This window comes from Notolabrus celidotus, chromosome 6, assembly GCF_009762535.1.
Source record: "Notolabrus celidotus isolate fNotCel1 chromosome 6, fNotCel1.pri, whole genome shotgun sequence".
Classification (NCBI taxonomy): Eukaryota; Metazoa; Chordata; class Actinopteri; order Labriformes; family Labridae; genus Notolabrus; species Notolabrus celidotus.
In genome coordinates this window covers 33,583,884-33,596,419 of record NC_048277.1, presented here as the reverse complement: position 1 = coordinate 33,596,419, position 12,536 = coordinate 33,583,884, and the positions used below count along the sequence as shown (strand labels likewise).

Genomic DNA, 12,536 nt, shown 5'->3' with positions numbered 1-12,536 from the left:
TTATGGGAATGATTGCCAGGCGCGCTGGGTACGCCACTAAGCCCTGACATGCCTCTGCACACAACATTACCCAGCAGAATGGCCGTATACGTCTGGTCTTAAAGCGATACCATCAGGCAACAGCATATTGAGGGGTCAGATTGAGCTCAGAGAGGGCTTTTAATTTGAAAGGTGGGGCGCTGCTGAGATACTTGGCTTGAGGAACATTTTGGGAAGGACATTAAAATGAGGTTACATTTGAAATTAAGTTTTAGAATTGGGGATTTTAATAGCACATTAACTCTTTGAATGGACTAAGGACTCTGGGTGGTTTTAAAAGAAACCTTAAGACTTACCTTTTTATATGTCTTTTAACTTGGAGTAATTTCTTTTTAGACCTGGACTGCATTATTACCATTATGACCTTTTTTTTTTGTTTTTTTTTAAGTTATATTTTTGGCCTTTTTGCCTTTATTTTATAGGACAGCTGAAGAGAGACAGGAAATGTGGGGAGTAGAGAGCGGGGGAAGACATGCAGGAAATGGTCTACTGGCTGGGAATCGAACCAGCGACCCCTGCTACGAGGACTGTAGCCTCTGTATGTGGGGCGCTTAGACCGCTAGGCCACCAGCGCCCCATTATGACCATTGCTTTAACATCATTTTTATTTATTTTACTTTATTCTTTCTTATTATATTTCTATATTATTTTATTTGACTTCTTATGATTTTATTTGATTGATTTGATCATAATAATTAATTTTTAAGTATATCTTATAACTTCCTTTTTCACTTTTAGCTATTGCTGTTGTTTTTTGTCTCTCTGTTCTTTTGTGAAGCACTTTGGGCTGCATGCTTAAATGTATGAAAGATGCTATATAAATAGAAATAAGTTGAGTTGAGTTGAGAGTTCAGCTGCTTGATATCAAAACAAACGCCAAGTGAGTGAATAGAGGCCTCTCTGATCTAGTTTTGAAGATACCCCAGGTATGCATTTTGCATATTTAAGGGTACGGCTGAGTTGACTGACAGGTGGGACACTGTAGCTGTAAGCAAGAAGGCTAAAGGACGCCTCAACTCTTGCTCGGTCAACCGAAAGTTACACAACATGATTAAAACCACTAAGCGACAGGCTGTGATCTTGAAGGCCTCAGCTGGCTTCCTTTCTTGTCCACACAACATCATGATAGAGATAAACACTACAAGCCATGTTGCTAGTAATTGGTTGATTGAGTGTTTGTGTGACACTGCTCTTTGGGGGCGGAGCTTCTGAAGGATCTAAGACAGAGGGATGTGTTTGTTTGGTGGCTGAGTCCAAATATCAGCTAACTTTCTCTGCAACTGCAAACCCAAACTTCAAGCTTGTTCTCCAACGTAAACACTGATTAAACTACAAACTGTAAATACAACTTTTAAAAGTTAGAAATGTAAATAGAAAGTAAAGATAATTAACAATGCAAAACAGCACGGTTATCCATTGTAGAGCTAAAAGTCTTACAGTGAAGAACAGCTCTTGGGTCCCATGCCTTCACTGAAGTGAGAGCAGCCTGAAACAATAACAACAGATCTGATCCGTCACACAGACAGCTGAAAAGAGCCACTCATCATTACATTTATCAAATCCTGCAGCCTAAACCGGAGTTAAGAGGCACCCCAGAGCTGACAACCAGCACTTAAGAACTTCAAACATGCTCTTACTCTGAGCTTTCAACCTCTTCCAGATCCCTGTTGGGAGGTTCAACTTAGAAATACACAGTTTGCTACAGCAAGCAACAAAAATAACCTCCTGTGTGTCTCCTCTCAGTGTTTACACTTTTTATGATTTTATGGCGCCGCTTATCCCTCCGATAAACCTCATGACAGATGAGTCTATACCTGCCATATGCCACTGATTAGAAAGTCATAAATCTATTAAACAAAGCTATGATTAGCTAAATTGACTCTTACTTTCAGCACGAGCATCAGGGAGGCTGTTGTTGTCGTTGAAGCCTGTTTCTTTTAACCTGGCAGCTGAGAACAAGGGGAATCAGGTCTGTCAGCAATAAAGCACAAATTGAAAAACGACTTTTCAAGAGCTGAGAATTAAAAGCTCTTTTGGCTGCAGCTATTCAGCACTTGACCTGCTGCGTCTGCGTGTTTGGAGGCTCCAAGTCGAACCAAATTTGAAACGGCAGATTTTCTTTTTGTGCCAGTTTGTCTCTGCTGAGTCGTGCAAAGAAAAAATAATCAAGCACTTGTTTTGGTCTGCAAAGGGATCACTTGCAACTTGAAGCTGCAAAAGCATGAAGTCAGCATAGCTTTACATCACACTGTTGTCAGAGACTTCAAAACAAGGCAAAGTACTATGCAGAGGTAGAAACGGAAGGATTCTGTGATAATTATACAGCGTGGGGATGCTCCCCGTACCTCCTGAAGAACTGATGTCACGCTGCACGTCAACCCAGTAATCAAGTGAGTCAAGAGGAAAGAATGTTGAATAAAGGAATAGTGAACTCTCACTTGGAGTGATCATAACAACAGTTTTCATACCTCCAGTCTGTGTGAAAAGGAGGAAGCAGACAATTATTGTTTAGGGTTTCAGGACATAAAGGATTTCTCAGCATTCCTCTCTCAGTATAAAGCAACTCTTGTTTGTTAGTTTGCAGCGTGAGGCGTCAGGATGATTTCTCGCTCGGATCCTGCACACGGTAGCTGAGCTGGCTCCGTGAGTCATCAAACCACTGCATCTGACTTTTTGCATCAAATTTGTTCACATCTGTTAACCAAAGCTGGACGGATCCAGGAGGTCGGCCTGGAAGAGCTCAAGTGTTGAACTGAAGTCAACTCTTCTCTGTGTCGTCCAACGAGCTCTAATCAGGGCCACATTGGATCAAGATGAGATGCCTCAGATTTTTGATACGTGATAAAACGTATTGATCACCCTACATAAGAAGCCTCTTTAGTGTAACTGATGTGACTTCCACTTTCGCCACAGGTGCTGAGAACAGGTGGGGGTCGAGCAGAGCAGTGTGGCGAGCTGCCACAGCGGGTCGAGGGATCATCTTCCGCCCAGCTGCTGATGCCCTGTTATCCCCGAGCCATTCATCACGGCTCGCTGAGAGTCAGATATGTGCTGCCCCCTAAACCTCCCCCCCAGCACCCCCTCCAGCTCCCAGCATTCCTCACTTTCCCCTGTGGATCTCCGCCGCTGATAGCTGTCAGGACCGCACTGATGTACCCAGAACACCCACCCACTATGTATTTGCATGTATTTGCAAAGCTGGTTTGAATCTGTACTTAACCACACGTCGCTCTTCATGTGTGTTTGAGCTCTTCACTGCAGATCTTTATCTTTGCCTGCAGCCACTGGTTTCCATTATTTTCTGTGCAGTGCAAACATCAGATTGTAGACTTCTAAAACTTGCATGAGAAGTTATGAAATACATAATTTTGCATCAACTGTAATATTGGCACATGAGGGTAATTAAGTTTAAGAGCAAACTGACCCATAGAGTAACCTCATTATATCTTTTATTAAAGCTCCTATGAGGAGTTTTTCAGTGGTGTTAAAACTGACTGAATTAATAACTTGAGTACTTCATTAGCTGCAAAGGCGAACAAGACAATAATCAACAAGATAGCTTATTGCTAGTGTGTTGCTTTTAATGACTGAATCTTGAATGCCTGATTTGAATGCCTAAATCTGCTGCTGCAAGGTGTCAGATGAAGTGATTGACTCCATGCTGCCAAAACAGTCTTATCAATGAGTCGTAAATTTAACCGTCAAAGACAGCAGAATGTTTTTGTCATGGACGACCAAACTTAAACAAATACAGCTCAAAAAGCGTCACCACTCTGTCCACAGAGAGCACTAAAATCAACAAACCAAAAGTCCATCAGGGAGCTGTGGCTGCTCACTTCTCACACCGACAAAAGTTACAGCCACCCTCTGCAGGTTTTGACCACTTGGGGCTCTATGCAGAATAAATTTGAGCACAAATGCTAATTTAATTTATATCAGAGAACATGCACATGTAGCAACATGAGCAAAAGGGTTGTTCTCATCCTCCTGTGGACACATAGTGGAGGTATATTATCAAAGGATTGAAGTAATGCACCAAAAACTGGGAAGAGAGGAAGACAGCTAGCCAATCTGTAAATAGACTCCAACATCGAGCTAAAGATACTTTTATAAAATGGCTTATTAAATGATTTGCTTGAAAGAAATGCATTTATACAAGAGCTATCTTAAAGAGAAGTCAAACCGACAACTTGATAGGGTTGTGGATCATCATACAGGCTCAATGTTTCAAGAGTCTGTTGATTTTTAAACCCTTAGAAACGATTGGAAACCAGTGAATATCTCAAACTGTTCATAATGTATTGAAACAGCTGTGATATGACATACATATCGATCTGTGTAAAGTAACACAACTTGTAGTAAACAACACAAAACGTGCAAAAACACAACCAATTTGAGTTGTTGTCTCCTCACAGCCCCTCAGTGAAACGTTGTGGTCTGCTGCCAATCAACAGCCGCTCAGAAATGCTCGAAGCACACGCAGCGATGTTTAAAGTAGCTCATAAAACTAAATTTAGCTTGCATAGTAAAACACACGCACAATGTTTTGACAAGTCTTCCTGTGGCTCGGCCTCTGCTCCTATATGCTCCTGCACATTTGTCAACTTATTCACTTTAACGTATATCATGAATAGAAGGTAATGTGCCGCCTGTCTGCTGATATACAGGAGTGACTGATGCAGAGAGTAAGTAAAGGTGAAGTCAGAGAGAGGGCAGCACTATTCCACTTATTGACAGGCTCTTTTGCAGGAAGGTCTGCAGTTAACTTCATGTCATTATTGATCAGGGGATTCGCTCAATTGATCGAGTCGATGTTGATGGATTGAGGCCGAGTTTGTACAGGAAAGGTAACAACTGCTTTGCAGCAGAATGGAGTGGGGGGTTACTTTGGTTCAATGAGGATGAACTGAAGCGATGAGTCGATGTTAAGTGCCCAGTTTAAATGGGGAATCCCAGTCTTTAAACCTAAGCCCTGTTATATATTTCTTATTTTCAGGTCTAAATGATTCATTGGAACAGAAAAACAGGCATTTCAGCCTGCAGCAGTGAAATGTGCAGTAATGGCTGCGACTTCATCTTTTTGGGCAAATGCAGCTTATTTTAAAATGCTGAGTTTTGCCTCTAAAAAGCTTTGATTGATATTTCAAGGGCTCAAAAAAAATACAAAACTTCTAATCTGATTACAAATTGGAATAATGGCCCAATGGGAATAATCTGGTTAAATAGCCATGTATACATTCACTCAGATTCTATTGGCAGATGTTTTGCACACTTGTTCTTCATCCCTAGTGACTTGAAGTTGCGCGAAAACACTATGAAGCAACATGGTGGCACAAAACGGGCCAGAGAATGAAACAAGGGTCCTTTTGGACATTTAGAAGAATTAAACATTGGGGCATTGGCCGAGCAGTTTAGGTATGCGCCCTATGTGCAGATGCAGCTTTGACTTTGCTGCATGTCTTCCCCCTCTCTCTACTCCTGCAGTTTCCTGCCTCTCTTCAGCTGTCCCATCGAATAAAGGCTAAAATGCCCAAAATACAAACGTTGTTAATTGGCTTAATGGGTGAAAACACAGAAACAATGAACAATGAACACTCAGCCTTCTCTCTTCCACATTGCCCCCAAAAGTAAAAATGTGCAATTTTCACGCCATTTCAAGAAAAACTCGACAAAGACAAAAGCTACTAACCCACGCAAGAGACGCTTGACGCTGTGATGTCACCCTCCTAAGGGTATGATCTGTGCCTCCAGCTTGTAAACTCCAAATCAGAATAGATCCTACCTAAGGTAAACAGGTGACACAGAATTTTCTACCTGAAAGATTTTAATAGAAATAGCAAAAAGTGGGCATTTACACCCACCTCTTGTTAACAGGTGAATTTGAGGGCACATAATTAGCCTTATGATTAAGTTGTGCACCCATATAGCTGGCGTCCCTTGTTCAATTAAAGTCTTCAGCCCGTTTCCAGTATATCATTCCCCCACTCTCTCTCTCGGTTTTCCAACACTACCCACTTTCCTCTCCTCTCTAAATAAAGGTAAACTTGAATGCTGTTGACAACCAGAAACCATCCATCCATCCATCCATTTTCTTCCGCTTATCCGGGGTCGGGTCGCGGGGGTAGCAGTCCAAGCAAATTGACCCAGACATCCCTCCAACCAGAAACACAGGTGACATTTGTCTTTAAAAACCACAATCCTCCATTGACAAATCCTTAAAATTTACTCTTAAAGCTCAGGAGTTGCTTGTCTAATCTGCCTCCACTTGTATTGTTGTTGTTTTTGTGCCATTGTGTAACTTTGGTGTTTTTCAAGCTCTGTTTGATTCCAACACAATATTTGTGTTACACAGAATAACACCAAAAAACTGACCAATAGAAGTAAAGGTAGTCAACAACTCCTGTGTTGTGGTGAGTAAAAGAACTGTTGACAATGGAGAATGGCAGTTTGGATGAAACAGCTGTTTCTGGATTATATCCCTAGTAATCTTTATTGTAGCGTTATCAGTCTCTTATAATAATAACACCCCGGGCCTCTCAAGGATAAAGTCAAACACTGTAAGAGGACTAACTCTGGTCTGGAAAATTTGTCCCAAAGAAGTAATCTTCAGCTAATTGATTATCTGCTGGCAGAAACAAACCACCGGAGCAATTCCTGACAGTCACCTCAAATATGGGAGGTTTCACTTTGACCTCAGAGTCATTGTCTCATATCCAATCAAATGTGCCGCAGTGCCGAGCCAAAACAATACAAAAGAAATCGCCACTTTCCAGTAATCCGTCCATAAACATAAATGATTGTACAAACATGTCAAACATCATTTCAGACTCACTATAATCTGCTGTTTGTTTCTCCACACTTTCCCAACATTGCAGCAGTTTCCTGTCTGCGCTTAACCCAGACGGGTCAGTGATAAAGTCAGGAGCAGGTTATGCTTCAGCGCCTTGCTCAAGGACACTTCAACACAATGAAACAAGGACACAGAGACAGTAGACACACACTGGCTGCTTGGACCTGAGACCACCCAGCAACTGAGACAGTGTTTTCAGCCAACAAACCCACCTGCCTGCAGTGAAGCAACAGCCAAGGCCTTTAACTCTGAGGGACAGAAACCAAGCCATGCGTACACAACAGATGACTGATAAAGGCTAATTTTATGTGTCTCACAGACGTCGTTAAACATCAGGGGTGATGCTCAAACTTGATTGCTGTTCTACAAAGAGCAGGACTTGGTTCTTTTTTTAGATTTAAGTAACATCAGTCTGGATAAAAAAAAAAAGTTACAACCTGAATGTCTACATCACGTTGTTGAGCAAAGACTTTTGCAACTTTCTAAAGTTAGAGTTTGGCTTCAGCTTCAGTTTGCAGAAACAAGTCATTGCCAGCACATGAAGACAGACCAAACACACAGTGGAAAAAAACATGTCCAAATTTCTGCATAGTAATACTGAACTCTGCAAAGAGAAATCCTCAAGTTTGAGTAATAAGAAATATCTGATGTCGCAGCAGTAACTTAGAGGTAACCTTCACAAATAACTCTACAAAATTTAGCTCATTCAGTCTAGAAGCTAGATCTGGTTAAACATATATTTTGGACTCTTTTTCTAATCTATCTCATAAAAATGAAAGCTAGGAATGTCCAGGTCTACAATGAGTAAATCACCCGCCAATTAAATGAATCACTTTTGCTCTAAAGTGGAGAAAATCTCTTAAACATGAAAAGGAAAGACCTTAAGAAAAAGTCTGCCTTCCATATCTTCTACACAAAGTCTTGCTTTAAAATGTCAAACTGCTTTACTGACAGTTGAGAAAAAGGCACATTTGCATTTCTCTCCAAAAAACACAAATGCAAAGCAGTCCAGTACAACAGCTGCCTTTACACGGCCCCCCCCATCCCCCCCATCTCTTACCATGTTGTAGCAGGACCTCTTGTCTGATCCCGTGAAGTGATACGGGTCCACTGTGTTGCACCGCTGCATGTACAACTTGAACATGTAGTTGATGTGTTTCAGCGACATGATGCACACGGCCGAGTTTGGCGTCGGCTCTGGAGAGTTTGGCTGCCCTCTGGCGAAGGCGGCGAACAGCACGTCGTCGTCTTCCTTCACCTTCAGCTGCCTCTGCAGCTCGACGTCATTGCCCACCTTGGTGACGTTGGCCGCCTGAAGGATGTTGAAAACCTTCACTTCTTCGGTGGAGCGTCTGCGCCTCTTATCGGTGCTGATGCATTCGAGGGGCATCTCCACGTAACGGCGGATATCTTGGTCTGCGGAGCACATCCGGACTATGCGAGTGTGGTAGGCCTGGGAGTCTTTGCTCACCCTCTGCACGGTGAGGAAGTAAGTGAAAGGTCCACTGTGGAAGGCGTAAACATAACGCAAGTAGTAGTTTCCACGCAGAGATGGGAGCAGGTCCATGTAGGAGCGTCTGGATACGAAGATGAAGCCGTTTTGGCTCGTCTTCATCTTTCGTTGAGAGATGGTGTGGGGATGTGTTCCACTGCCTGATACGTTTCCTGCTACACTCGGGATTTCAGAGTTTCCAGCAAAGAACTCGCTGATGTTGCTCTCCACGTTGAGAACCCGAGATCCTGAAGGACTCACTACAACATCTGAGTCGCTGGGTTCGCCCTTGCCTTTCCCAACTTTGACAGCAAAGCAGTACACTTCTTCGTCTACGGTTTTTGGGCTGATATCGTCATCCAGGACGTGACGGCGGCAAACACCATTGTCAGCCGAGCCGCAGCTGAACAAGCCCTTATCGTAGATATTCTCCACCACCAGGGCAATGTTGTGGTTGTCTACCCTTTCACCGCTTGTGTTCGCCGGTTTCTGTCCGCAGGTCTCGTTGGCGAACAGCGGCCCCGTGTGGTACTCTGATAGCTTGGTGAGGTCGGGAGCCAGGGCGTAGATTCTGTTCACAGCTCCAACGTAGATGTCCTTGCCTTGCGTCACAATGTTCTCGATTGGGAAGTCTGCTATGAAAGTTGGGAGCTCCCCGTAGCTGACGGAGTGGTTGAGGGAGCTGGTTTCAGATGATTTATCACACTGGCCCTGTGTACTGGGGCACAATGCCCACAGCAGCACTAAGACATGGAGCGAGGGGAGATTCATCCTGTGCCAGAAAGAAGAGACATGAGAAATTAGTCTGTAAAACATCCCGGCTGGAACACAAAGACCTAAAAACATTTCTCACAGATATCTCTGAATAGGTGGCCTCAATTGTATGAGAGGTGACTGTGTGGAAAAGGGCGCTGTGCTGTGATGAAAAGGGGCCACTGAGCAGAAACAAGAGTGACATCAAAATCCCTTTTTAGACTCATAAATGGATCTGTGTCAGGGTGAAAAAAAAACTGGGTTTACTCACTTCACCACAAGCTGTGAAACCACTCGTACTGAAGTGAAAGGATTCTTTATGGGGACACAAAGCTCTAATATCAGCCTCTTAATCACCAGAGCTTCATCTTCTAACTCCACTGACCCTGCAGAGGATGGTTGTGGGGACCTGCTCGAGCACTTCTGCGGTGCTCAGCCCTGCTCCCAAGTGACCACAGTGAGAGGCACAGCAGTGAATCACCCAGAGAGCAGCCACGCTCTGCAGGGCGACACAACCACGGGCCTAAGTTTAGACAGCAAGCGCCTCAAGGGAGGGGAGATAAACTCAATTAAAACAAAAGAGGCTGGAGGGAGAAAGCAAAGGGGACCATCCTACAAAATGATAAATAACCCTAGCCACTAACTGGTAATCCACTGGGAGATGCTTTTAGTGGAGGGAGAGATGGATGGAGGGAGGGGGGGGGGGCGACACCAGAGAATTTGTGAAATGAGCATTTGCATGCTCCCTATCTGGATGTGGTTTTAACACGACTATAGATGTGAACCAAAACAAGGCAATAACATCTAGCAATGCAGGTTGTTTTTACTCATGCCTACAGAGTTGCATAAACTGAGACTCCACGTGTGCATGCAGACTTATTCAGGCCTGATGTTTCTATTGGTATAGCTCATTTGTTTTATAAGTGAAAGTTTAATGGGAAAAATAACTTTCTTGCAAATTCTAAAAATCATTCAGAGAGAATATTTAAATATTTAGACAATCTCTTTTCGAAGTATACAACAGAACTACCAAAAACTAAGAGTCTTTAGCATTAGTACAGGAAAATTTTGAAGAAATTGAAGGTAAAAGTTGCATAAATGCATAAAAAAACAACATGAAGGATTCTGTTAATAGACATTTCACAATGTTTGAGGCGTTATCTTTTTATGTGGGACATGGCTGGATGAAACCTGTCCTGTTTTGATCCAGAATTCTGAGTAATAGTGGGCACAATACTGCGCACCTGCACCATGTACAATACATGCAACTTACAGCCTCGTCACTGTTTTTAAAAAAGGACAAAAGGCGGAGGGGAACAGTGAAAATGTTTTCATTTTGAGAGGAAAGTGACTCACGGTGAACAATTTCAGAAAGCACACATGGGAAGGTGGTGAAGGGGTGTTGAGAGCTAGAAAAAACATTCAGTGATATTCAGAGACAGAGGAGGAGGAGAGGAGAGGGTCAGGGGTTTCAGCCTGGGTCATTTTGTCTGCGCTTTTACGCATAAAAAAGTCAGATTGAGAGTGAAAGAAAAGAGCCAAGTCAATAAAGTGGAAGCAGAGTTTTAGATCAGAAACTCACCTGCTTGCGAGCAACAGAGTCAAAGTTCCCTTGATTCAAATCATATTCCGCTGGTCTCTCCAGGAGCGGGACTTCTTGACTTTCTCATTAAGTCCAAACTGATCGCTGGAGATTCACTCTTCACTTTTCCCGTCAAAATAAACTTCCACAAAAGAAACAGTGAGATCCTTCTTCCTGAATCGGAGTTTTTCCCCCTTTTTTCCCCCCCAAGAAGTTTCACTCTATAGTTCGTTGATCTTCTGTGTGGCACAACACTCCACTGACTAACTGGCTGAGTGCATCCAGCAGACACACGCTGCCGCTGCCGCTCTCACATCCCAGCTCCTCTCGTGGTGCGTAAAAGCTCCTCCCCTCTCTCCCCCAAAACTCTGTGACGCATCCAGGTGCTGCTGCTGCTGCTGCTGCTGTGGGATTCAGGTGAGTCAGACTCACAGGCAGTGAGGAGGACAGGAAAAACTGAGCATACAGTAAGTTATAAGCTGTAGTGTTTATTTTTTATCACGTGCCACAAGACGATGGTCTATTACACTGATCCAGTTTTTTACCTTATAAATTTGTTTGTCATTTTGAAGCAATATGCAGTGGCGGAGCCAGGGGGGTTGGCTATTTGCCATGTCAGAGGCATTACTAATATTGAAATCAGCTATTGTGTTGTTGTGTTTCAACAAGCTGCAGAGAAACTAGTTTCTTTGCATTTGAATATTATTTGTGTTGATGCTTTGACTTTGGACAGTCATCCTCACTTTGAGTCCTTAAAGAGTTCAGTTCAGCAGATTTAAATGTTGACACTCTGTACCGTTACATTTTTAATGTCAACGGTAGACATCTACAAAAATGTAATATTTTTAAAATTATTGTATAAAAGAAGTTAAAGTAGATGTGATTATTGGAAGTAACCCTCTTAGGTTTGGGGTAAGCTCTTAAGTCTGTTTTCCACGCCTGGCCACCCCTTCAACAGTCAGTGCCCCAGTTTGGCCACCCAAGACAAAACTGTCTGGCTCCGCCACTGGCAATATTAACTTTTTAATGACCTCACTTAACCCCAAAAACTTCTGTATCTCCCTTTGTTAGCACTCTTCATTATTTTACAGACTAAACCTTTAAGTGTTGGGTGAATATCTCTTAGATTAAAACTACTTGGTTTGGCAGCAGATCAACTTGAGCAAGACTGAAGTTAACATTTCAAGAAGAAGGTCACAAAGGCTGCATGTAGCAAACTCTTTCTTTCTTCTCCTCCTTCCACCTGATTCTCCTCCTGCTCCCCTGTGAGTCAGACTGCTGCTCGTCATGTTAAAGCGGCTCACTCAGCCATGAATAATGAGCTAAGTTATAAAGGCTAAACCAACTGTGTGTAAGTGTGTGTGTGTGTGTGTGTGTGTCAGTCATGAATCACAGTGGCCAGCACCAAAAAAATGCCTTTGTCCCACATCCTGAATGGAGGGCAGCAGGAATGAAGACTGGAAACCCTGATAACAGAGTGTGGATGGAGAATTAATAGGTGGAGAGAGCGGCACAGCGGCTGTTTGTGCTCACATTCTGACAGACGCACTGACATGTGAGGCTTTAATGAGACAGAGACAGAAGTGTGTTCAAGTTGGCAGACGAGAGATGAGATGGAATCTGGGACATCTTCATAAAAACAGACGGATGAAGTGTTTCAGTGACAAAGTGATAGTTTCCTCTTTCCTCCTCTTTTCACAGTTGTTTAAATACATGCCTAAAACACCTGAAACCACCATCTCTGACTTATTAAACCCAGATTTGTTATCCCTCTCTGCTCTTAACACCTTGATTTCCCAGAGGACACCGCTGTCACCTCT

At 43.1% G+C, this 12,536-nt stretch overlaps 1 protein-coding gene across 1 annotated transcript in view; it reads right to left on the bottom strand.

The window, feature by feature from the left end:
• met (MET proto-oncogene, receptor tyrosine kinase) overlaps window positions 1-11,008 on the bottom strand; it is a 101,356-nt gene extending 90,348 nt beyond the window's left edge. The window contains exons 1-2 of the mRNA XM_034686630.1: window positions 10,717-11,008; window positions 7,950-9,153 (exon numbers count right to left, since the gene is read on the bottom strand). Coding sequence (XP_034542521.1) covers window positions 7,950-9,152 — 1,203 coding nt within the window. The 5' untranslated portion in view covers window position 9,153; window positions 10,717-11,008. The remainder of the gene's footprint in view (window positions 1-7,949; window positions 9,154-10,716) is intronic.
• Between the last annotated feature and the right edge of the window lie 1,528 nt (window positions 11,009-12,536).